The following is a 27,478-nucleotide window of genomic DNA, read 5'->3' as shown; positions in this document are numbered from 1 at the left end:
TTTGATTACCAGTATTTTTACAACCAACAGGCACACTTAAAAGTCTTAACTTTTCTGTTTGAGCTTTCACAAGATTCGGCATCATTTCTGTGGAGCCGCAAGGTAACGAGACTGAATGACACTGACGGAAGGGAACCTGTTGTGTTAAATACTTCCAAATAGTGCAACTGAACTCAGCTTTGCTCACATTGCCTTTTTAAAAACATCGCTAGCATGCATGCTAGCCTACGTTTTAGTGTGCATGCATGCTACCTTATGTTTTAAGATTGCCTATGTTTTACCATGCCTGCGCCCAATAATACGGGGAGCTTTATGTATGTGTTCAACACAGAAACAGCGCCCATAACTGAGACAGCGGCTTATAAACGGTGCACCTTATGGTCACGGTACTCTTTCCAGCATAATAGGTCAATCTGCACGTCAAAATAATTTGTTAGGATCGAAAGTGTGACGCATGAACACGTAAGTATTAATCGTAACAATATTTTTCTGTCTTTAAAAAAAAAATGTGCATCCAATCATAATTTTAATCTCTTAATTGGAGTCAAGAAATTTTGTAAACATAGCCATTGAGTATTAATTGTTTGAGATTATCTGGATTTGACTGGATGCTTCATTCGTGTAAGGGATGTTGATTAGTCTAATCAGAGACTTCTGATTGTCTCTCTCTTATCTAATCGATGTGGTTTGACAGTAGTTATTGTTTTCTCTCTCTCTCTCATGCTGGCGGTCCTGCTGTGTCTGAATCCTTGTGAGGTGGGGCAGGAGTTCTTCGCTCCTTTTAACTAGTCCAGGGCAATTCTGACGTCTCAGGGTAGTGCTCAGTATAGAGGAGGTTATCAGTCAGTTGCCTCAACCTCACTTTTTCATTTAAACCGGTACTCTCTTTGTCAGAGAAGACCTCAAAGGAATGGGGTCCTGTGAGCTCACAGTTTTGGGACGGCCACGTTTTCAAAAGAAATAACTAGCTGAATATGTTTGTTCTTCTGTCGATATTTGGGAGAGGTCCAACTAATGAGTGTCAACAGGGCTCTCAAATAGTTTATTAAAGTCTTTTTTCAAGACCGTTCATTTTTTTTACATTCACCACACCTGAATGCACAATCAGCTGTTTCACCCTTGGTGTTTTCAGTCCCATAGGAAGTAGTTTTGTGAAGACAGAGACTATGGCACTTAGAATAGTAATATATCTTTTTTATTGATATGTTTATGAGAGAGAGATAGAGAAAGAGAAAGCGAGAAAGAGAGAGAGACCTTCAAGGACCAGCATATCTACTTTGAACACTTCGGATTTTGGCAGACTTAGTCTATCTGTTGCTTTCTTCTGACTTCATGGTTACAGTTGTGCACAGTGATTTAACAGTTTTCTCTCAGTTTGTTATAGTGACTAAAAGCAGTTACTTTTGGCTCTAATAGTGGTAAATATCTGTTTTTCGTCATTGCAGGTGGTGTAATACTGCATATACTCCATTTTGACTTATTAGCATCAACTTCATTTCAGGTGCCTTTACATACGAGTGAAAAAAAATCATCATCATCATAATTTATGTTTAAGTTGTAAAATAATTTAAAAAATATATTTTTTATTCATTTCCTTTAGAAGTAACTTTAAATAAGGACGTTTCATGATTCATTACCTTTTTTGGTTTTGTAAGGCAAAAATCTTTTGTTATGAATGCACGATTATGATTATTTTTTTTTATTTTTTTTTTTTGGGGGTCGGGGGGTGACAGCTTTCACAGGGAGACATTGTTTTGATTATTTTCAGGTGTCCCCATTTTTAATACGGGGCTCCTCTTATGCCACTGCGCTGGGGCTCTGTGCCAGTGTCCAGTGGCTGTGGTCTGCTGTTTGCTTCTGTTGAAGTGCTTTGTACACGAAATGTGCTATCGAAATAAACTTGTCTTGCCTTGCGCAGACAGCTCCTTGAAATGGAGTTTCCCCACTTGGATTCCTTGTCACCAGCTATAAGTGTTTTAGCTAATTAAAGCACTCAGAGTTGCATTTTTCTGTATGGAAAAGTATTTTTTAAATAAATAATGATTTGTTGATTGATTGAGAAGATTGTAGTTTTATTATGGCTGGTAAGTTTTAGAGCATACTTTCTCATGAGGAAATGAGCTTTCATTAACTTGATACACGTAAGACAGACGTCTTTCTCTTAACAAAAAAGGAAAATCAGCAGGTGGGGTAGAGAAAGCTGGAACAAGCGGAGGAAACAGCTGACCAGTAGCAAGAAGAAAGAAGCAAGCTGCACTGTGAGGTGAGGGAGTTAAAATTGTGGTCCAGTCATGATACTTATTTATTTTGTTAAAGCACTGCAGTGCACGAAATAAATCCAAACACAAAATCTGCATTGATAGTAATCATCGATATCTGTCACTGCAGTGTTTCACACAGCACACACAGAATATAATACAATACTTTATTTATATACTTTGACACAAAAATTGGCCCTATTTTGGTAAACTCGTGCCCATAAACTTGATGTAAAAATGGGCGTCATTTCCGAGCCGGGAAAATGGTTTAGTTTGTCAGAGTTCGTGAATTTGGTAGATGAGCTACACCTCACTTGGTTTTCATGCCGTACCCCCACAGTGCATTTCATAATTTGGTGAAAAAAAGGAGACTAGCGTCACACAGACGCATGGTTGGCGGAGCACGGTGGACTCCAATTGCTCGTCTCACATGCATGGCCAACTACCTGTGCGCACTGCGCTCTAATCATCCTGTTTATGATGCAAATCAGGGATGCCACTAATGGCCCAGCAAAGACGACTTCCATCCCACAAAGGTGCAAATGTCAGATAACGCTTAATATTACTGGTACAAAATTTGGCAAAATGCCAAAAGGAAGAAAACCCATTCATGCCACATCCATGTTGTGCATTGTGCTAGTCTTGCATTCCGAATAAAAATAGGGCTAAATGTTGTCCAAAATTGTATTTTGCTGTCGGAAAGTTGAAAAAAATTAATTGCAATATGAAAGATGCTTGTGTACAGTATTTTATTTTTTGTGACTAACCGGGAAGGAGATAAATTGGAATGGAGCTTTATTTAAGTAATACAGTACAATTGATTCGTTCTGTAGCCTACAATCAATTTATTTTACATCATGAAATTCAATCAGCATGCTATGTGTTGTTTATGTAATGCTACAAGCGAAATTTTTTTTTTTTTTTTTTTCAAACCATGATCATTGTTACACATTTCCAAAAGTTTGCAATCATAAATAATCATGAGGCTTGAAAGACTGTAGATGTAGAACTGGTCAATTTGAAGACAACATTTGCATTAACATACTATCAGGATTCTTGCTCGGTTAAGCTTTTCAATGCCGCATTATTGGGTGGTGTATATTTTAACCCTTAACTCAAATGCAATTAAAGACAGTTAACGCCCACAATGACAACACTCTGAATATGTTGACTTGCTTCAAAGTCCATTAATTAATTGTAAAGCATTAGGGAAAAACATTTGTTAAGAGTAACAAATGTGGCGAATTAACAAGGGTGTTGATATGTTAATGAGCGCTTCATGACACTGACCCAGAACACATTCATCAATTGGAGGAGGAATTGAGCGGTGTCCTATAAGGCACTGACAAGGTCACAGAGATGCTTATCGACTGTGACCGTTTTCATTTTGTCCCAAAATGTATTCGTCAATTCCAAGTAAGGCATGATCCATGTGGTGCGTGATATGTTAGGGGGAAAATAGAAGGTGCAGTTTTAGTAATGACAAAATGGCATTAAATAATGTTCCGTCTTGGTTCCACAGGATGAATTATCCTGGCAATTGTTCATGATGATGAATACCTTTTGAGCATTAAAACAATGGAATTGGGTCTTGTGAACCTATTTAAGTATATTAATACTTTTGAAATGATGACCCAATATTAACAATATAACACACACTCACACACATGCATCCCCCCCCACACACACACTGGTGAATCTAAAAGTATGTTGAATCTCTTGAACCCATATGCAAGATTTTTTATTTATTACACAATACTTTACATTATATGATGAATAAAAAGAGGCTAAAACTGGTGTTGCCATTATATACAATATTCCTATCTCACTTTTGAAGTGGCAATATTATATTAGGATGAATCAGGTAAATTTTATTTATTGCAATGTTCCCAAAGTTAATAAAACGAGAGTGTGGGTACTGGTCTGATAAGTGAGCAGAGAGCAAAGATAGGGTGGAGTCTTGCAAGAGTTTTAGAAATAAACAAGAACCAGTGAGTTTGTCTGATTCTTTCTGCTAACATTATTCTTGACTTTTTTTTTTTTTTTTGCAAAGGTGTCTTGGACTTGTTTGTTGCTAGACGCAGTCATGCAAGTTTGAGGTGTGTCTCGAAAATAAAAAGCTTTTAATGTCGTTGCATGGTAAGAATGGCTGTGGAGGTATAAAGTGGAGGGCAGGCAAGACAGAGATGTTTATCTGTTGTGATGGAGAGCTGATGCGAGTCGTCACGGCCAATTGGGTGCAACGGGTCTTTGGCGGACAGAGGTGGCACGGCCTGTCCATCGTGCTGAGCAAGGTTAACACAATGTCCAACTCACCTGACATGGACATCCAGTTGTTGGGAAAGCTCAGCTCATCCTCGGCTACCCAGGAAAAGCTCCAGTACCCTTTAGGAATGCCAATCCTACCAGCCAATGACTCACCTGTAAAACAGGAAATATTTAATTCAATGTTTTGATTTTTGGGCATATCCATCGGGTCAAATGTATTCATGAAACAGCAAATGCTTTAAAATGTTGTTTTAAGTATGTATCAAATAAAGCTTTATTTTATTGTGATTTATTTTTCTTTTTTTTTTTTTTTAAATTGGACTTCCTTCAATGATATCCAACTATCACATTTCATCTCATAAATACTATGCTAAGAAGATGCATCTTAACTCAGAGACAATGCCCAGTATCACTAAAAAACTAAGAGAGGCCTATTATTGTCAATCGATGGATGCAACTTGGTGTGTACCTTCTGCCTAAAGTTCCTTGTTGTACGAGCATCATTTGCTCACCCGTTCTTTCACCCAAGTCCTTGGTTAATTAGAACACAGTCACAGTCCAATAAACCACAGCCAAACAAGCAGATGCATTAATCAATCAGTTTAAATGAGCCTTAAAGAGGGGATTGATTGTAAACATTCCCTTCCGTGGCCCTGAAAAGAGCACAAAGAGTTTGGGCCAAGTTCGATGTCTCCTGGGTCTGACATCTGGAGCAATAATAGATCACATGACAATTATTTTTGCCCAAGGCTATCCCTTGGTGGTGTCTGAATTCAATTTGACGATCAAGAAATAGAGCCACACGGGAATACTCCAAACTTCTGGGATAACAGTTTTACAAATGTTTCCATTGCCTCCCTGTCAAACTATCAGCATTGTTGCAATTTAATGAACTGAACAGAAAACACCCAAATTCTTCACTCACGCATATGATTTAAATTCCTTGGTCACATGGGAAACTTACAAATCAATCGATTATTTATATACATTATTCCCTACAGTTCATGCTTAGCAGTCCTACCATAGGGCAGCTTTTTATATTTTTTTTAAGTAATTTTTCTTATCCTCATTGTACTTTATGTTTTTATGGTACCTTTAACAGCGCATTGTTCCAGAAGTCAAGTATATCCATATCATGCTGTTAAAACATGTGGAAATAGGTGGCAAGTCACAGGAGGCAAAAGAAAACAAAACACCTGAAGGTACAATGCATGGATGTAATGCAGTGCTTTCAGCAGGCTATGTTTCACTCGTGCAGCGATCCAAAAATAACGCCAATTACCCATGAAAATTAAGTAGGTGGAGCTAGTGGGACCGTCAGAGCAATCAGATTTATTTCGTATTTTTTTCCCCTTACCACAGGAGACTGTTGCATCGTTAGCTACAGTAGGCATTTTTTTTGGCCATTAGTTAAAGATTTACCTTAAGATACATAAATTAGTGCCTAAATAAATGGATTACTTCTCCGCTCGAGTGACACAATGTTAAACGGTCAGCAAAGTCTCCAAATCAGGCAGCTGAGATTTGGATTGGCTGCCTACTCCTCACTTCCAAGACCACATTCATTTCCATTAGATGTCTTCACCAAGCATGAACTCAAACAGAATTCCAGTCAGGTTGTTCCCAGACCTGTGTGGTTATTGTCACCTGTTCACACTTTTCCTGAACCATCTCTACTCGTCACCAATATTTTTGAAACTGAGAGATACCTTTTGGATGCTGATTAATGCAAAGAGTCACTAGTTTGATACACGCTTCAGAAATGTATTATTATCAATTATTATTATTATTATTAGTAGTAGTAGTAGTATTTTAAACACAATTTTATTATAAACAATTAATTATTAACATTTACATAAAGACACTGGTTATGTTAATGATTTATCAATGCACCACTTTCTTTCAATAAAGGTCTGCTGGCATTTACATTTTCAAATTATAACTTGTACAATATTTCCGAGAAAATCACAATATCCCATCACGGTTGAAATATTATTAGATCAGCGCCGTGGGCTACTCGTGTGGTTCTTTGGGATGTGGTGCAAGCGGGCACCACTTAGGTGACCCCTGAGCTAGAGCAACCATGTTTCCAATCAAATATTGGAAAACGATGTTATAATGTCAACATGTTTACAATAATAATTTGCACTTTTGTAAGGGTATAACGATACGAATCGTACCACTCAAAGTGTGATGAGGGTTAAATACGAGTGATAGATACATTTTAAATCTGCTGTTGTCATAAAATGCCGTAGTATATTAATATTGTCGGCATGAACCCTGTCTTGTAAACAAGTGGGGATTTGTGTTCAGACGGAGGACGCAGCTCATAAAGTCATGAGTACTGCCCATAAAACCTTACTTAAGGCAACCAATTACTACACAATCTGCACACGGAATTTTGGAGGACAGCACAGATTCCATCCTGCAGGGAGTGTCTATCATAACAAGGGACAGGCGAAGGAGCCGAGTCTCAGAAGCGCACATACATACATTATAAATATTTCAATCAGTGGAAGACGGGTCGACAGAAGCTGTTCTGACTTGAAAGAAACATTCCACTGAAGACTGCTATTGGGTTTTGACGTTACACTGGCACTGCTGTCAGCTTTCACAGCGTATGATCAAATAACAGCCAGGCTTAACTGTTCACCTTGAAATGGCACCACGCATATGCCTTCAGGGCAACGTTTAAGACACGGTTTGTTAATTTGCCATTAGTGAAAATATCGGTGAGGTCTCTCAAGGCAAACACATAATGAATTAGATAAAAAATGAATGGTAAGATTTAGTCTGAAAAAACATTTTCCACAGGACAGGACAAGACAGAGTTGCAAAATGATGAAGACATCAACTGGGCTTCAGTAGTGCTCATTAAAGAAAATGATTTCATTGTCAGTACAAGCATAAAATGAGATCCCTAAAGAAAGCAGCCTGTCAGGAATTCGCCAAGGACACATAATGTGGCTAATCCAAAGATGGTAAATTCGCTGAAAAAAAGTTTTATGTCTAATTTGCAACGCTGTATAAAAAAAAAAAAGTTTGTGACCACGGGGTGTCTGATTTAACGGTGGAAGTACTAATTTAATGAATTATACAAGATTTTCTTCCATGTCCCGGTGGCGGCTTTTTGGCTCATTTCCTAATGAAAGTGTGAACGAAAGTCGTCTGTATTTCACTTTAGGGCATTGAACCTCAGGGTGGAAGATGAGACAGGGATTCTACTAAGGTCAAACTGAATGAAGACAAACTCATCTTGGCATCTGGAGATTTTCAGGGAAATACATGCTGTAATGCTGTCATCAATTGGACCATGCAACATTCATTTTAATTTTAATGATGAGCAAAGGCAATGAGAGTTGGGCTGTTTTGGTCCTGATTTTGCTCATTCCCAACCCGACCAAGGATGTCCTTGGTCTTAGACACTTATGATTTATAAGATTATTCTCTAATATTATCTTTTGGTAGTGGGTTCAAATCCGGTCTTCCTGTATAGAGTTTGCAACTGTTCTCCGGGTCCTCTGATTTCCTCCCACATGCCAAAACCATGCATCGTAGGTTAATTGAAAACTTTAAACCATGGGTATCACAGTCCAGTCCTCAAGAGCACCTATCCAGCCTGTTTTGGATGTCTCCCTCCTCCAACACACCTGATTCAAATCATTAAGCTTTGCAGCAGCTTGATCACGATCCTCATCATTAGAATCGGTTGTGTTGGAGGAGGGAGACATCTAAAACTGGCTGGATAGGGGCTCTCAACGACCGAACTCTAAATTGTCTAAATGTTTTTTCCCTCCCAAAACACCCTAAATATTTTATTTTTCAGGCACGCAGTTCTTGTTGCTCCTTTTTCACACCAGCATCCGATGATTCTTATTCTGTGTAATTCTACCCCACTACAGCACGACAGCCTCAAATTGTATTTCATCTCTGCTGCATACCAGCAGCTCATCCTAGTTACAGCATTGGCGTTCAGAGCCATGACAGTCACCTTCTGTTCCTGACCCGAGTGGATGGCCCAAGGCGCACAAGTCATTTCTCCAAGATGAGATTTCTGAATTGCTGTTCTAAATGAGGTGCTATTACGGGCTGTGTTTTTGTGTTTGCTCATTGTTCCATGTTTTGGTACAGATCAGGTGTCACCAACCTGATGAGCCATTTCTCTATCATGGGGTCTTTGAGGGCTGGCAGGCACCACATTGGTGACCCATACTATAGATCTTGTTTTGACTTTGATCCACATCTTGAGTTACTCATCAATCATGCCTATTGTCAGCTTCTGCGTCAGTAGCCTCAATATTAAACCGTAGTAAGAGGTGAACTGACTGCTGCATTTGACTCATTGAAATAGTGACGCGTTTATCGGTCAGACGACGTCATCAGTGGCACTTAAGCACAGATGACGCAATGTGGTCTGCGTTTTGGCTTGCATACTAAAGCTTGTTGTGCCAAACGTTTTCTATTCAATTCTCCATCGTAACTGCGACAAACCTTTACGTTTACATTTTTCCCGCCTCCTGTGTCCACGCCACTTTGGTGTGTCATATAACTATGCATAAGATTTAATTAAAAACCGGGCAAAGTTTTAAATTAGCATTTAAAGATGGCCACACTAACAGCGGCTCTCAGATCTTCGGGGAGGGTGTTCCACAAATGTGGTGCATTTTAATGAAAGAATGACTCAGCATTTGTTCTCAGTTTAGGAATGGAAAAAAGACCTGAGAGTCAAAAAATTAAGAGAACATAAAGTGCTCAGAGAATTTTAAAAGCAACCCCGAAGCACACAGATAAAGAGCAAAGAGATGTTAAAATCTGTGTAAATTAAGCAACTTTCTGGCCATTCACAGCTCACATGTAGCTGACTTCTGGAGTAGCTGAAATGATGGAATACCTGTAATCTATTTAAGATAAGAAAGAAGACCATAGCTCTTGTCAATTCTAATTGGACGAAGTGGACCTAAAATTGAACCTTGAGGGACACCGAAATTCAGTTTGTAGCTTGCAGATCAGCAAACTAGCAAACAACAAAAAAGTCTAGTGAACAACTACATTGTGTTTACCTTGGCTTATTAAAAATATTGAAACAATTTTCATAATTCATACATCATGTAGTAAAAACTAAACTTTACATTATATTGAAATTGAACAAGGAACAGACAAATAAAACATTAATTTCTCATCGAAATATATAAGAGTCACTTTGACGTTGGCATAAAGCACACAAGGTGCAGCAAAAAGATAAAATGATCATATTTCATGGTAATGATGTTTTATAGATAAATAGATAAGATAGATAGATAGATAGATCAGATTCTCACCATGAAAAAAAAATATTTTGTATTTATATTTATCTTATTTTGTTATGCCATATCATGTGGAAATGTGTGTTGGTAGGACAATAAAATAAACAAATCCGAATCCTTAAAATAATAATATAGGGTCATAGCTAGAGAGAATACAAACATGGAAACGTCATGGAATACATTGGTATTTCTTGGCAGAGGACAAATGGTAGAAGAATTAAGGAAGCGTGAAATAGGAGACTTGCACAAGGACAGATCTCACGGGTAATGAAATTGACAGACTTGGAAGTTTTCCACTTTATCTGATTGTGGACTGGGACTCTGAGTCAGATCTATTGTCAAGCGAAAGGGCAGACCCCCTATATCTCTTCAGCTTCAGCAGATCCCCACCACCACCCTCTCCAGAAATTGGATCATCAAATTTGTCGGATGACACCACTGTCGTGAAGCTCCACTCTGAATGAGTATGCTTATCTGAATGAGGTAAAGGGGCTGTTTCCGTATCGTAGACAACAACGCAGTCTTCAACGCGACCAAAACCAAGCGGAATATTATCCGCTGTACTACAGAGGGTTGTCACCACCAACCGTACAATTATTACCTTTGCACTCTGTTGAAGCTTTTTGCGATTCCTCACATAGTTTCTGTTTAAACTGCTGCTACTGGTAGATGATTAGAGACACTTAAAGAGGAACAAATGACTAAAAAAATATATATATATATACACTTTGGATGACACAGTTAATGCCGCCCCCTTCCCCCAAAAGGCAGAGTTCTTTTTCATCTTTATAACATGGCAGAAAAGAGTCACTTAGAAAGTCCACCTTTTGCAAAGATCATACTGAAAAAAATGAGTGAACGTAACCAACCATATCACACTCCATTATTTCAGCCAAAAACATCTGCTCGAAACAGACAGAAAGGTCATGGTTTACTTTGACTATATGTATAACGTACTGCAATATATGCAATATATATTCTAAATGTTTATAATGGCCAAAGCTGAACTGGTTATATTGCAAAACTATTAGAGAAAGAAAAATGCTTCCTCATGCATTCAGACAATGTATTTTATAGAATTATTGATGTGGGGAGTATACAAGGTTTAAAAATGTTTGTGAAATTCATTTGAGGCCATTGCAACTCAGCATCGCAGCGCTCCATGTTCTATATAATCGTTGCGTGTGAAAATATGGAATTTTATTTATTTTATTTAACTTTCTCTTGGAAAATGTGTGCAGAGAGAAAAAATATCAAAATTGTCTTCCCAAGCCCTCATACTTTCAGCTTCATTAAATGCTTAATCTCAATGCTTTTACAACGTCCACACCTTTTACGACACTGTAATTACTTTTTCTTCTAATGAGCCACGAAAGGAAGCTATTTGGTGAATAACAAATGACAACCTGTATGCGATGTACTGTGGAAGAAAACCTTTTGATAATACAGTATATTGTGATTGAATTTGAGACCCAAATAAGTAACGAAATGAAACACAAAGATTATCTTTTCTCTCATTACTTTATCATTATAACAGCTGTGTTCATTTTCGCTTATTATTATCTGCTAAACAATACAGTGATTGAAGTTACTTTGGTCCTTTTAATATTCAGAAATTGCCAGTGCATGCAGAAAAATATAGAAATCAAATTAACGAGACAGAATGATCATAAAGTGTGCAATAGGCCATGCATTGGAGACCAACACTACACATTTGATGCTGAAATTGCAACGCTAAATAATAATAGTGCCCTTACAGTATCATAAAGAGTAGCTACCAATACCACAAGTTGATGTAACACATTTGCAGACACGGCCCTGTCGCAGCCTTTGAATGTGTTGCAGTCGTCAAGTTCAAAACAAACTAATTTATCAATTTAAACATTTTTTTTTTGTAATGTATTCAAATGAATATTGGTTGAAAAAAAAAAAAGATTTGCAAACCATCGTATTGTGTTTTTATTTCCATTTTACACAATGTCCCAACTTCATTGGAATTGGGGCTTTGTACTTGCTATTCAAGGACGGGACATATTTCGGCATTATTTCTGTAGTTATTTACTACACTGGATTTCTGATTCTATTACTTTCCTCAATTCTTAAGGAGGCGATTGCCCCTTTCATGCTCCCAGATATCCCAACATATCGATCATTCTTGCAGTTTGCTGCATCATTGCGAATTTATTAACAATGACTGAGTGTGCACCTGCCAGTGCTTCTGTGCCTGGCAGGAAGTGGGAGCCTTTGGACAGGCCTCCCATTAGTGTCAAGTCCTATCGAAGAAAAATGTAAGGTAGAGCTATTTTCTTGTGCAAAATTTGGATCATACAAATCAGAATTGTGAGCAGGAAATATTTAGTTTGACATTTGACATTCACTTAATGCATTATTAGGAAAGAAATCAGTAAGAAATCTTCCAAAGCAGTCAGTGTGTTTTGCTGTATTGTCATCATGAAATATCCATCCGTCCGGCCATCTAAGTGAACCGACATTTTTGCCAGTCACTGATGATGTAGTCGTACACTCACATGGGAACGGTTCCCACTCAGTGATGGGATCTGTGTGCGCTCTGCGACTGGTTGGTGACCAGTCACATTAAAATACTTTGGAAAGCAATTGATAACAGATTTTTTTCTAATTGATTTTTATATATATATATATATATTTAGGGGTAAAGAAAAAATGAGCTGTTGCAATTTTTATCATCCTTGGTAAAAGGGCTGGTGCCGAATAACCACTATTTGTGCAAGTGCCTGCATCCATTCAACCATCAATTTTCTATAGGGCTTGTGCTCATAAGGGTCGCGGGTGAGCTGGAGCCGATCCCAGCTCACTTTGGACAAGAGGAAATCTAACACCCAGAACTGGTTGACAGCCAGTCATACGACTATACACAGTCACACACTCTCACAAATTCATGTACATACTCACACATACGATTTAAAAAAGGACTGTGTAGTTCTGGAAGTTTGAAATGAAACTATTCAATTTTCCTCGCAATCTGACAAGTCTCAAAATCAGCGATTTGTGGGGGAACATTTGCATTTTGCACCTCATCCAAACACAGTTATTTGCAAAATTGAGAATCAACCGCCTCGCCGGTCCCAAAAAGCTTCACTTTGGATGCACATGCGTTAAAGTGGAGCAAGTCGCAGTCGGAGGTTGAGGGTTGTGTGGCTCGATGCTACATTTGGCGCACTAGCTAGCTAAAAGTAGCAACGCGCATCAGCTGGCTACTTCTGTGGTTAAAACGGATGCAGAGTCGCTCTCAAGTCTGTAATCATCACCTTTGCGGCGATAAGACTAGACAAGTCACCCTTTTCTTATGACAAGGATGTAGGGATAACAAGGAAAGACCATGAAGAAGCCATGCTAATTGCTAAGCTAACCTAAGATGTACACGACTAGTGTGTTTAACATGGGAATTAAGTGCTTGGAGTGACGCATTCCATTTTTCTGTTTGGAACTTTGTTAAAGTGGAGAATATCCAACTTTGACAAACAAAATAGCACGTAAATGAATAAGTGTCAGGAGGCCAGGGTATGCTACGCCATACGTCAGCCAGGAGAAATTAATGTTTCGATTATCAGTAAATATTATTTATCTACTATACAATAGAATCCCGAGTTCATAGTTAGACTTCTGAGATGCCGAAAATAAATGTTCTCAAATTACATTACAGTAGATTAAACGTGAACAGAAGTGTTATAGAAAAATGATACCATCTAAGGTCATGGAGTTGTGGGGGCAGATATTTTCTTCTTCCTGGCGAGGTGCAACAAAAACTAATTGAGTAGCGCTGGATATACAAGTGACCTTCTGCATCAGTTGCATTGTGAAAACAGCAATACTAATAAGCAGCCCAAAACAAATACCACGGCATTCCTCCATTCATCTCCAGAGCACCACAAATCCAACACTGGACAGAGATGAGTGTCGGGGAGATAAGTGTAAAATCACTTTGCTCAAGGGTAAGGCCTGTACAGATGAATATCTGTGAGAATGGATGTTCAACTGTGACTATATGTGTCTGTATGGTGGTCTTCAAGTTGAGATGAACAGTAATGCCTGTTCTGGGTTTTCACAGCAGAAAAGCTGAGTCTTTCTGATTGAAACCAGAGCTGCATTTATATAACTGAGACTATTCCAAAACAATTATTGTGAGTTACTTCAACAGTTTGCTACTACAACAGTAATCTATTTAACAATGTTGTCGCTTGTTGTGTTTTTTTTTTGTTGTTGTTTTTTTTTTTTACTTTTTTGCACGTTTTTTTCCACATATTTCTATGAGTTACCATTAATTGGTAAATGCTCATTCAGTCACGTAGTGTTTTTCCGCCTATTGAGTTTTACCGATTGATGACACATACCATCAGGAGCAACTGGGGGTTCAAGGACATTTCGACAGGGTCACAATGTCCGGGGATCGAACCCACAACCTCTTGGGAAACGTCCACTCTACTTCTGACCAACAGTGTTTGACTACCTTATAATGACCCAATTGTTAGATTGTTCTTGCATAAAGTTCCATCCGAATTTAATTCCAATTAACACTTGGTACAATCAACTGCGTTTTGTCTCAGGTTTGTTTTGATGTATTACTCCTAATGAGGAATGAAAACGCATTGTTGCATACACACATCAATAGATCAAAAGGAAGAAAAACTAATTTCAAATTATACATGGACAGACTTGATTTCTATTCACTTCGCTTGTTAACTTGTTTTTCATAATATGAAGAATTCCCTCTATGATTGTCTGGCAACTAGTCTTCGGCGTCAATTGCGATAGACAACAGTCTACAAGTCAGTCTACAAAATGGTTGGAAATAAATCCCAGCTAGATTTTTCTTTCCCCCATTTTCAAAGCTTTTTTAAACCTTGACGTTGGAAGAAAATGGATATACTGTATGAAATTTAGATTTGGAGTTATATTATTTCAGCATGATTTTCATGTTTGTGTTGATTATATACTTAAGTTATTTGAAGTACAAAGAATTTCCATAATTCATTAGCCGATTTTTGTTCAGAGGCATTTTGACCATATCAGGTGTCACCAATCTTTTTTTGCTGTTAATTTGATATACACTTGAAATGACAAATTTATTTAAATTATTAGAGCTGGGGGAAAATAAACACTTGACTCTGCTAAGTCGACCCCTAAAATTATCTCCAAACGGGTGGTGCATTGGTTCAATTACATTATTGATCCATTTTAAGACTATAGAGCTTGAATTAATGCATTAAAAAAAAGTCTACAGTGATGTTTCAATTGTATATATTGAAATTATTAGCAACAAGGCAGCGTTAGAGATTAAAATGATAAATCAATCTAGTCTAGTTGCTAATATGATGGGATTGCTCAGGTGCACTGGACTTAAGTACATTGATCAAACATAGAAAGAGAACATCTTTAATCATCAGGGTATAAGTAATAGTTTTATAGTATGTATTGTCCCATTTACGTTTGGGATTGTTCCACTTTTAGATGCTGAGATTATTAGGTTGAATTCATTATTGTTTGACTGCAATATAATACGCATTCCAAGTGTCAGTATTGTTGCAGGGAGCAACAAGAAAAGAGGTGCTCTGCAATACTGAAAGTGTTTGGTGGGCCAATATAGCAAGGTGCAACAGAAAGTGGTTTGAATTGAAAGCAGGCAATCATGAACATGGTAGTCCATTCTGTGTCTGGAGTGGAGGGTAGGTAGAAATAATAATCAGAGTGGTTGTCCCTTCCATTCCTATTTATCTGATATGGACCAGTCCAGTGGTGCAGACTATAAAATGAAGTACCTGTGACCTGATTTCACCTTTTTACTCACGCAGTAATTTCATCTGTGTTCTCTCCAAAGAAAGCAATTCTCTGTTAAGATCTTCATGTCCACAGATTTCCAACATTTTTCTCCCTCATCTATGATTCTGACATTTCTAAAATCTCTGCCTCGACACAAGCTCATTTCACCTGACCAAAGGGCATTGAAGGTGGAGTCATATAATTCCACATTGTCTTAGAAACAGAAGGAGATGGATATGAATCACTTTAATAGCCCTTGGTGTGCATGAATCATTGTCGCCGCACCTGCTATAATATCTTGTCTTTCTCACAACGCTGAGTAGGGCTGCACTGCTGCCACTTTACAGTGAGTGCTTCCATGCTCCGAGGGGTGGAAATGATGACATCCCACCACCCACTAACGATAACATTTGGAACTCAGGACATTGGCGAGGTAGTTAAGAGACTGTCAGGTTGGAAGTCACTGTCACAAAAAAGAGGGTGAAATAGCCGACAGGTCTGATGCCTGCTTGCAAGACATTCAGAGTGTGACAGCAGCCAGCACCAAAGCCAGAGAGGAGCCAAGCCAAAATACCTGGGTGAGCTACACGTCAAGCTCTCGGGTGGTGGCTTTTGATGTGACGTGTATCGAGTTTATAGTTCATGCCAGTTTTCAAATCCAGTGTGCATTTTGCCCTGATGCCAATTATGTTATGCCCTTTTAGTGGCACGTGCACATTTTACTGTTACTTACAGTTGTCTAGGAAATAAAATGAAAATGTAAGCATTAAACTGCATTCAAATTATGTTCTAGTATTACACAGTTGTGACACTAAACCGGGACGGCCGACCCGACACTTGGGTCAATTTGAGCCAATTTCTTGGGTTGTTCTGTACAGAACCACACCCAGAAAGTAATGGATTGGTCCCTTAAACCCGATTCAATTACCAGTTTGAAAGAGGATAAATGGAGACCCCGTTAAAGATTGAACATCTAAAGTCCTGAATCAAAAAAGTCAACAGTTGGACCTTGGAGTCAAATGGTCTCCAGTGGATTCTTTACTCTGCAATAAAACAACAATTTTCTTCAAAGTAGCTGAAGATTTTATGTAAGTAGTATTATAACACATCAGACGTGCTTTTGTCAAAATACCCTCAGATTGCAGAATGATATACTTTCCACATCATATCTCTCGTCTTGCTGACATTTTCTCTTGGTCTTTGGGAAGCCCTGTCTCATACGAGTGAGCGACGACATCTAAGGGAGGAGCTACGGCATGAAGAGGCAACCGCCATCTACGGGCAGAAGTTAAGCCCTGAGAGTGGTAAAAAGCAGGTGCCCATGATGACAAACATTTTTACTTCTGGGATGAGAAATGAATCACCAAACTGACGAATTACACTTGTCAATTAAGTGTAGCAAATTCCCAAACTCAGATATGACCCTTACACCACCCAGCAATTAATTATGTGCCGGTTAACAAAAGCTAATACAGTTAGCAAACACTAATCGGTGCCTCCAGCAAAACTTAATGCAGTTCTGCTTACTTTTCGGCTTGGTACTCTAGTGGGGCAGCCAGGAACAGGCCTTTGCCTAAAAGGGAGTCCGGATGCTCAACCACGTTTGTTCCCAGGTCATGAGTAGAGAAAGTCAATGTTACATGACTAGAAATTCATAAAAGACCGCTCGGAAACATTTTGAGAAAATGTCACATAAGTAAAGATGAACATAGCATTGCTTAATTTTACACTTGGTGGTCGGTGGACGGGCATCCTAGAGAGCCAACTATTTGAAAAAGCATTTAAAAAGTACTTTTTCCATATGGTCCTGTTCAAGACAAACTATTTTTGGCAAAAATGCATGCATGACTATTTTCGCCTACCTCTTAAATGTTGTATACCACTCTAAAAATGGCAAATCTTGGTTTTACTTTGTCTTGTTATAGGAAACAAAATCACTGCTGCCTCCTTAAAAACCCGGCAGTAAATAAACTTTAATAACCTTATGCTTGATTTCAGAACGCTCTTTATGAAAAGGAAACTCAAAATCAGACACCTCTCCAATAAGCACTTCTTCCGCAAATGCAGACAACAAATTAGATGTTAAGCAGATAACAACAGTTGGTTTTAAATTGCCATCAAATGAAACGCAATGTTGAACTCTTGCAATTTAGTAAAGGAATTAGTTATTCGCTTTTACTCCCAAATGTTTTTGTGTGACTGATTTATATTCTGGATCTGTTAAAGAGGAAACAAACACCACATTTGGATTTCTGCTTGTAGTTCTGATTTGTTTTCCCACCAGCATCAAAAACAACAGAACAAAGCCTGCGGAGAAACAAACCTTTAAAAACACCCCTAAACTGATATTTGAAATGTAATCTTCTCCAACAAGACCCGCTGCCTCACATGAAAGAGAACATTTACTCCAACTGTGACTCATTAACACGATGCCTGATTTGGTCCGTCCTGGAGGAGAATACATAACACTCCTCCCTTTGTGAATTTAGATTAAGCTCAGTATTTATTGAAGCATGCTCAACTGCCTTCTCGCTTGCCCTTTGTATGAGCAACAAGTATTCCTTGGCAGGAAGTGCACAAATGGTTCCACATTTGGGATTCTGATGCGTCACATCAGCAAGATTGCCTTTTAGTGTGAAGCAAGGACAGAGCCTGCTGGCTCGGCAGCCAAGTCGGAATCCGCCGAGGGTTCGAAGGTACAATGTTCCCGTCGCCCTTCTCGCCGGCCTCGACAATCAGACTTGCCAAACAAATTGCTCCAAGCAGATGTTCCTCAATCTGCCTACTGAGCATCGAGTGTTTTGCAATGCTGCCGTTAGAGAGATCCAATTGCCTCCACTTCTGCGTTTCAGTTTGGATGCCATAAGGGCCGCCATACGAGCAACCGTCCATCTGCAGTGTGTTGCCCAGATGCCGATTCGCAATATTAGCAATAAAGTGCCGTGCAGGCAGTAATACACACACAAAAAAATACATTCCTCGGCTGCAAACTTTTTTCAAATTTTACACTTAGCCATGTTATCAAAAGAGACTGATTGATTCATCGACGAGTTGACTTTCCTATTCCTCATTGTTAAAAGCATGAAGTCGATGAAGCACGTGTTTCCGGCATCACGTCTTCCAGTCGGCCAATTTACAGAGCACTTATGACTCACCCATCTGCTGCTGTCACCAGACTATAGCACTCTCTGGGACAACAAAACATCTGCATTAATTTACGCCGTCCTGTGAGTATGAAATTAAGCAGGTGGTGAATGAGAATAGTGGTTAGCCTCACTAGCCTATTGCTGCTCTTAAAATATTCCTTCAAGTGTAGCCTCGGAATGGCGGCCAGGAACAAACGCAAAGCCACCCGTGACGAAAACGTCGGCCTACGCAAGATTTAATTCCGAGGCCTCCCTACAGATGTGCCTGTAGTTTTTCGACAAAATGAGAATGAAGAGAAAAACATGCATTAGGCCCCCCACTAATTCCAACAACAACATTCAGCGTAGTGGTGAGTTGCATTTTTTATCATTTGTTTGTATTCGTTTCGATGTCAGTCCCTATTTGAAACTGGTACATTGCACAGAAAAGGTTGGGGACCGTTGTACTGCACTGAAAAAATATCAATAAATCAAAGACATCCATTCATCTGAGCCACATTTACTCGCAAGAGTCGCGGGGGTCCTGCAGCCTATCCCAGGTGACAACGGGCAGAAGGCGGAGCGCATCCTAAACTGGTTGCAAGACAATGGCAGGGCACACTTTGACAAACCACCACACACGCCCACAATCAGACATCGGGCAATTTAGAGTGTTCCATTAACCCCTTTCATGCATGTCTTTGGAAGTTGGGAGGAAACCGGAGTACCTGCAGGAAACCCACGCAGTCTGAATCAAACCCACGAGCTCTGAACTCTGAGGCGGACGTGCTAACAACATATCGTGGATTAATTGGCTTTTGACACATTATAGTCCACAACAAAACATCTTTAGAAGTTCAACACTTATTTACCACCACACTCTTGCCATTTAGTTCAATATTACATTACATTGCATTCTTGCATTTACGTTGTTCAACTATGATAAAGATACCATTGTACCATTTTTACCCTTTCACTGAGGAATGAATCATAGTGGAACTGCACTTTTAAGGTGGCACATGACAAGGGTGAGTCCTCTGACATGTCAAGGAGTGCAGCCTCTGCACTGGTCAACAGTCAAATACAGAGAACACAGAGAGAAAGAGAGAACGCATTCACATTGACATTCACAACCAGAGCCTTCATGTCATCGGGCTGGGGGAGGAAACCCAGCTACTTGCAACCCAAATCCATCAATAACCATGGTGTGTGCTTACTATGTTCACGACTACCATGGATTAAATGCAGTGGACATCATTTAAGGGTGTAAGATCGAGGCATTAAAAGGAGAACAAGATTCAAGATGATTCACTAACAACCTCAGTTGATATATCTTTTGATCAGGAAACTAAAATTAGTTAGCGTTTTCTTTTTTCTCTGTGCATTTTGGATACATTCCCAAATAAGTGACATCCATGCCTGGCTGCCTCCTCACATTTAACAAAAGATTAGCGTAGGTAATTGTCCGAAATCTGACCCGTCGGGATTTGCGTGCACATTCACGCTCTTGTCTGCGTCAGCCCGTGTAAGCGGAGAATCGATCGGCTGGGTATTTTAGATTTTATGGAGGTGATCACATGAGCTCACGTTTGATGTCATTAAATCCAAACTATTGCGCGGAATGCTTTTATACTTACACAGGTTGAATTAGACAAGTGTCCCTTTAGAAATAATTGTTCATTATTCTTCAAAATGCAAACTGCGTTCGAAAAGGCAGAGAATGTTGTCAGGCAGCAGCACGAACCACATTCAATATAGAGCCCATCGGGTGAATACGTGTTTTAAATCCAGTGGATTACAATTGTGAGATAATCCTCATATTATACGTTATGTCAGCTCACAGAACTGTAAATGTCAAGTCTATCTTCTTTATTGAAACCAAACCGTTGGAGCATTACACCGAGTTGTGCCGATGTTGTGCAATTTATGTAGAACTGTAGCTAGTATCATACCCTCAATGAGTTTACCTTCCCAAACGGTACTGCGGCATACAAAATAGTTTGGAGGACATGCGTTGTTTGCTGCCATTGTGAGTCTAGTCTGGGATATTTGCAGGTGCATTTAAAGAGGATTTAAGGTGGCCTTGACAAATGACATTCCATTAGCTGTACGACTCAACAATATCTACTTGAGCTCTCCTTCTCCATTCATGTTTTCCTGCAATGCTGAATATTAGTTCTACTTTCTCTCACCTCATCTCCAAGCCCCCCCCATCTTGTGTCCGTCACCTCTTGTTCTTCTCCTCCCAGAATCAAATCTCTTCCTTCACCACATTTCTTTCATCCACATTCCCCATGTCCTTTGCACACCCCTCCATTCTCTCAACTTGACTTTCTATATCCTCAACTCTAAATTCAGCTGTTAACAGTATGGGAGTCCTGCTTATTGGACAACAATGGCTTGAACTGTGTTGACTTTTGGCTTGAACAGGGTCTTTCAAATTTTAAATGCCTAGTACTACTAAAGATAAACTTGTTTGAACAAATATATCAATTACATCAAAAACAGCTCATGAAATTTTAATTTACGAGCTGATAGGGATATTTTCCAACTTAATTAAAAAAAAAAAAATAACTGATTCGTCTTACAAATTCTTCTATCAATAGCTATGGCATTGTACAGCCCTATTAGGCATTTAAAAAAAAAAAAGAAATATTCTCTTTTGTGTCAGTTAGTCAATTGATACACTTGAAGTGGCACCAGCTATTAAAATGATCAAGAAATTGAGGAAAACATTGGAGTCTCTTATTTTTTTTCTCTGTGCCTTTAATTATATTGTCCAGCATGGTGTTGTGAGTTGAACACACTTCCCAAACAATTGCAAGGTTTGCATTGGGCATTGTGCACTTTTGACACTCAAACACATCTGCACTGTCCACGGCAATACAGCCCCATTTTTTTTTAATCATTTGAGCCCTGTTTTTTTCTCACTGTGCCTTCTTATTGGTTTCAGTATGTTTAAGCAATGCATTCATTTAATAATTAACAGACTGTAAAACAGGCATAGTGGTGTGGCAAACCAAACAACCATAGTAGCCGTAGCCCTGTTAGGAAATATAATAGGCCTCTTACATTTGCTGTTTTTTTGTTACCATCTGTGTGACTTAATCAACCGTTGAAACAAAAAATTATTTCAATCAAAGAGAACCTGCCTAAAAAAATGGAACAGGGTTGAATTTAAATGGAACTGAACTCACTTTTTTTTTTACATTTTCTGCATTCAGGATAATTATACATGCATTTATCCCTCCATTTTCTACGCCTCGACAGGGTATCAGGCCTGCTGAAGCCTTTCCTAGATGACTACGGGTGAGAGGCGATATGCATGCTGGAACGGTAGCCAACCAATTATACTGTAAGCGCATAAAGACAAGCAACCATTCAATTGCATTTCCATGCATGGTTTTGGAATGTAACTGGAGAAAGCTCATGCTCAAATTGGGAGGACATGATGTGGATACAAGTGTGAGTGACTGGATGGCATGGGCAAACGTGGCTGTGATTGCTGGGGAAAATAGTGCAACGTTTGCATTAAAATGCCTTAATTTAAGGAGGATAAACATAATACCTACTTTATTTAGCATAAACTGTACATTTTTGCACATCGCGCAAGTCAACAGCATTACGGCTGGGATGAAAAACACATTGTGCTACTCTCCTCCAATCTCACTGATTTATTGCGACATTACAACTAAAAAGTACCTCATTAAACAACCATATGCTATGCAACAAAACTGCAGCTGGAACAAAATCATTCACAGCCAATAACTGTAAATGCTTAGTTTATTTTTTTTTTGTCTCTCTTGTGCAACCATTTTCATAAATATATAAATTTTTGATATGAGCATGAGAGAAAATAAAAGACTATATAAAGTGTCATGTACAGAGCAGATGAAGTATGACCACTGCTGATCCCGTAACTGTGATGCTTAATGACAGTCGCTCACGTGTAACATAACTCCAATGCAACATAACGGTGATCGCTGTTCCTGGGTGCGCTGGGTGTGCCTGTCACAGTTAATTACGTTCATCATATAATGATATGTTTTTATAAAATTCACCCAGAGGCTTTGCAATGAAAAACTACTGTCATTAGGGTTTTGCACATGTGTTACTTGAGCCCATATATAATCATACCTGCTATCAGGGTTTTGTCTAAACTCCATCTATCATTCTCTGTGATTATGATTGCTGTAAGCTGCATGAATAATTGAGTTCTGGTATGATTTATCTTCATCTATGTCGGAAGCAAAAGACTTATTTTCAGTGCCCATGGACAGAAAACATTGAACCTGAAAATGCAGGGTCCCAGATTAGACCCTTTTTTCCCTCCCTAATTTCCATCTGCAGTACTAGTGGCATATGAGAAATCTAATTAAGAAAAGTTGGCTGCACGGTGGGCGACTGGTTAGCACGATGGCCTCACAGTGCAGTGGTCGTGGGATCGATTCCGGCCTTCCTGCCTGGACTTTGCATGATCTCCCCGTGTCTGCATGGGTTTTCTCCAGGTACACTGGTTTCCTCACACATTCCAAAGATTTGCAAGGTCGGTTGATTAAACACTGAATTGTTCAATTGTCCAAGGTGTGAGTGTGTGTGCGGATGTTTTTCTTTTTTTTTGTCTTTGTGTGCCCTGCAATTGGCTGGCAACCAGTTTCAGGGTGTGACCCGTCTACTGCCCGAAGACGGCAGGGAGGAATCGACCCATCCAAAGCTGATTTTTCGGTGGAGAAGGCTTGGCCAAGTGTGTCTTATCCCGACATTGTTAACACAGATGAAAGCTTCCATATCACCGGAGGCTTACAACTATCTTGTAAGCGGCTGGATACAGAGTGAAAACTTCAAAATATCACCCAAAGAAACAGTCATAGTTGTCGCACAGACAAGTAAACCACCGGGTGTTGTTAAAGCAACACTAAAGCCTTCGTAAAATATTTTCATAACTCTTCTGATGAAACATCGACGTGCAACTAGTTGAATGTTACCTTTGTCATGGCCTAAGCCTTAGGGTCTGTATCACTTTTACTGGCACTAAGCAACTTTGGGGACGGTGGACAGTCCCCTGCCCCCCCCCCCCCCCAAAAAAAAAAAAAAAAAACTACAAACGAGTGGACTGCACCGCTCAGTCCTGAGACTTTAAAAGCGACAGTGAAAGACGGGACATCATTTTGCTTATTGCTACCGCACTTTGGTTGTAGGAAATAATGTGCCGTCTCTGTATGAATCGCTGCGATGGAGGTTAACCTCAAGATGTTAGCTTGCGGCTAACGTTGGACTCGTCCGCAAGCTAGCTTGTCTTAGCTGGCTAGCTTTCTTTCTAAGGAATCCAAAACAAAAGCGACATGCTGTTTAGTATATTATTCAATTAGACACATTTTTTTTTATTGTAGTCTGTATAAAGTAATTTCTTGTATGACAAGTTACAACTATTTCAAAGGTAAATTAAGCCCTCACAAATAGATAACTGCACACATGGGTCCAAACTAAGGCTTGGCCATGGAGATTTGTGCGACAGATGTTACTCAGCTACTTCGCTTTTTTAAACATTTCTTCTGTCCCCGCCCGGCCCCTGGTGCATAAATTATGTTCGGAATATGAAAGAAACAACCATATTATTCTCTCTTGGCATTATTATATTAATGCACCATTTTAAGAGCCGTCGAGAAGTGTGTTGCATGAAAGTGACCTATAGTTTCCCTCAACTATGTTTATGTGATTGATTAAACATGGATCATAACAGCGTTCGTAAATTAGCCATCAAACATGAAACAACGTGGCATCTTAGAATCATTTAATTCCTCTCACACTCAGCCTTGAGAAACCGGAACGCCTTTCACTTTCTTTCTCTGTGCTTCTCTGTGTCCTCCAAGTATTTTTGTCACTCGAGATTTTGTCGCAACCTGCTCTGTTTTAACTCAGAAAAAACAAGCCTCCTCTCATTCGTCAGTGTTTCCTTATCTGCAGCCACCGCACACAGCTCTCCTCTCTACGACGCAACTAAAGCCTTCATTTCCAATGACTTACTCTCAGCGTTATAACAAACCTTTCAAATGCAGCATATAACATATGTTAAAAAAAAATCTGATTTGAGAAAGTGAGTGGAGCCTATTTATAGACGACTGCAAAAGGTGCAGTGGCCTGGTGAAATGAACAAACATCCACTGTTTTTAACTAAATCAAGGAGGAGCACTAATTAGGTGAACGTGAGCCCTCAGTAAGGACGAGGCCTGTTATTTGCATTCTGGCGGGTCGTTTCCAGGGTTATTATAGTTTTGGGATTTTCTTTGTTGTTGTCAATTATTAGTTTTGTTTTTCAATTTAGTTTGAATTAGTTCGAGCCGTACTCGTTTTCCACAAGTATCTGTGACGGATAATGCATTTTTGCCGAGAACGAGCATGAAACGACTAAAGCTTATCATTATCCATACTCGTATTGAAGGAAAATGCTTCTTAGATAACTACCGATGTTTCCATTCTTCATGCTCTTCCTTCGAAACGTACACAGTGAATTTGACAAGACAAAGCTATAAACGGCTCCTACCATCGCTTACTGCCTGTGTTCCTTTTTATGTTTTGTTTTGTTGTTTTGTCTTCTTGCCTCTAATTTGAGTGGTGACATACAGTCAGTTGGTTAATCACCATGTTCACACAGATTATTAAAAGTCTTACCGATCACTTCCATACATACATAGTACACATATATCTGAACACATAAAAAGCTGCTTCTCGTCCACAATGAGTGATAGTGAGGTAATTCAACTGACACGGAACCATGCAATCTCTCACAAGTAGTGGTAGCAGCACCCACCGTGCCCCCGCTGAGACCGATATTGCATCCTGTGATGGAAGTCCTCCTAAAGGAAAAAATCCATCCAAAGCTATGTTTCAAAAATTAGCTATGTACAGAACCAACATATCAAAATACACCAATTCTGCATTACCATTTGTTATGTTCATCGCATGAGAAAGCTCTCTCCTCTATATCAGGCACCTCCTCCACATCTCCTGGCACATTCTTTTTCAACACAGCAGTGTTCAGATGGATGCTGCAAAAGGCTCACCTTCTTCCTCCTCTTCACCCGTACTCACTACATTTTGCAGCAAAGCAGCCATTCCCCGCAAACCATCCTCGGGTAAAGTAATTGACAGTGCAGATTGGTAAATTGCACTCCACTGATGTTGAGCCATTCTCAGCAATTCTCAACTTTCAACTCTCTTGTTGCCTATTTTCAGCCCAGTTTTAGATGCTGTCAAGGCACCATATAAGGCTGTAGTATTTGAGTTTTATGGGGAAATAAGAGGGGAGCTGGTACAGGCACTCAAGGCAGCTGATGGGGGTGTCATCAACCAAACATCATACATTTTGGTGGTGATCAAGGCACGGAAGCACAAGAGGATTTTGACATCTCTTTTGTCCAAAGCCAAAAGCATGTCTTGCTATCACCTTGCAAAGCAAAACCAATAACAGTGTAACGTACATAAAGTGCAAACACAGTTCAACCTTTCCCAGCACATTCTTATAACAGATAGAAAAACGAGGTAGAACTAGATGGACACCTGCCACCAGCAGCACTTCAGTTTTGCCCTTCCTTCCTGAAGAGAAAGGAAATCGGCTCCTCCAATGAAGACACATTTGCCATCAGGTGATATGGAGGACTACATGGCAGATAGAGACATGAGCCTTACTGATGACCCACTCTAATACTTGTCAGGCAAGCTCCACACTGTGCTGACCCAGTTTGATAAGCTTTGCACTGCACCATCTCAGTTGTCCACCTACTTGTGTCCAATCTGAGCGCGTTTTGAGCACAGCTGGAAATGTGGTTACTGCACAGCGAGCAAACCTAGACCATGGCAATGTGGAACAACAGATTGTCATTAATGATCTGAAATGCAGCATAGGACTATTTGAGCAGCAGAACAATCACAGTCACTCAGCCACAAAAACACCCACACACCTCAATCAATATTGTTCTACTTATTGAGGAGAAAAAAATAGTGCAAAAAACCCCAAAAACGTTAGGTAGTAAAATAAATTGTGAAATATGACTTATTTTTAAAAAAAAAGCCTTGTTTAGTATATATATGATTTTACAAATATAAATATATATATTAAACCTTTTTCAATGAATAGTTCCTTTAGTATTGTGATGAGATCACCATTCTTTAAGTATTCATTCATACAGTTAAGTTTTGGTTAAATGACAAAAGCAGGAGAGCCATTTGAAAAAGTCAAAGCCAAAAGTCAAAAACGCAAACTTGTTGCCGAGGAGCAATGTCTTTTTAATTGGCTGATGTGTGATGCAATTCAAAAGGGCTTCAATTCCCAGAAAAAAAAATGTGGTTTAATTTTCTTTTTTTTTTTTTAAAGCATTTTTATTTTGCCTGACAAAAATGTTTTTTTTTTAATTTCGGTTTTAGTTATTTGGGTAGTTTTGGTGAACTAAAATAACCGTGGGGGTCACCCACCACAATGCGCCCAGCCCTGTGGGATGCATTGCTGACTTTTCATCAACTCTGCGTCCCTTTGATGCAAATATTACAGTAACGTAGCACCTTTTGTATAAGCAAATCAATATTACTACTTATTACTAAAACGAACAATGCGAGTGAGATGGGGAAAATGAAACATCAGTTCCTTTCCAAATGATCCGTGTTATTCGTTAGGGTGGAATACCGTCTACCTGGGGGTAGCAACTCAGTGGTAGCCTGGTCATTTCCCAACCCA

At 39.3% G+C, this 27,478-nt stretch overlaps 1 protein-coding gene across 3 annotated transcripts in view; it reads right to left on the bottom strand.

Annotated features, from left to right (window-relative positions):
* The window catches only part of alk (ALK receptor tyrosine kinase), a 306,393-nt gene that overhangs the window by 169,408 nt on the left and 109,507 nt on the right, over positions 1-27,478 (bottom strand). For all 3 annotated transcript variants that reach the window (XM_088294165.1, XM_088294324.1, XM_088294243.1), the window contains exon 2: positions 4,575-4,679. In XM_088294165.1, the coding sequence (XP_088150291.1) occupies positions 4,575-4,679 (105 nt within the window). The remainder of the gene's footprint in view (positions 1-4,574; positions 4,680-27,478) is intronic.

Source organism: Idiotropiscis lumnitzeri, chromosome 1 (assembly GCF_059441095.1).
Source record: "Idiotropiscis lumnitzeri isolate Australia: NSW breed Sydney's pygmy pipehorse chromosome 1, RoL_Ilum_1.0, whole genome shotgun sequence".
NCBI lineage: Eukaryota > Metazoa > Chordata > Actinopteri > Syngnathiformes > Syngnathidae > Idiotropiscis > Idiotropiscis lumnitzeri.
This window is presented reverse-complemented; position numbering and strand designations above follow the sequence as displayed.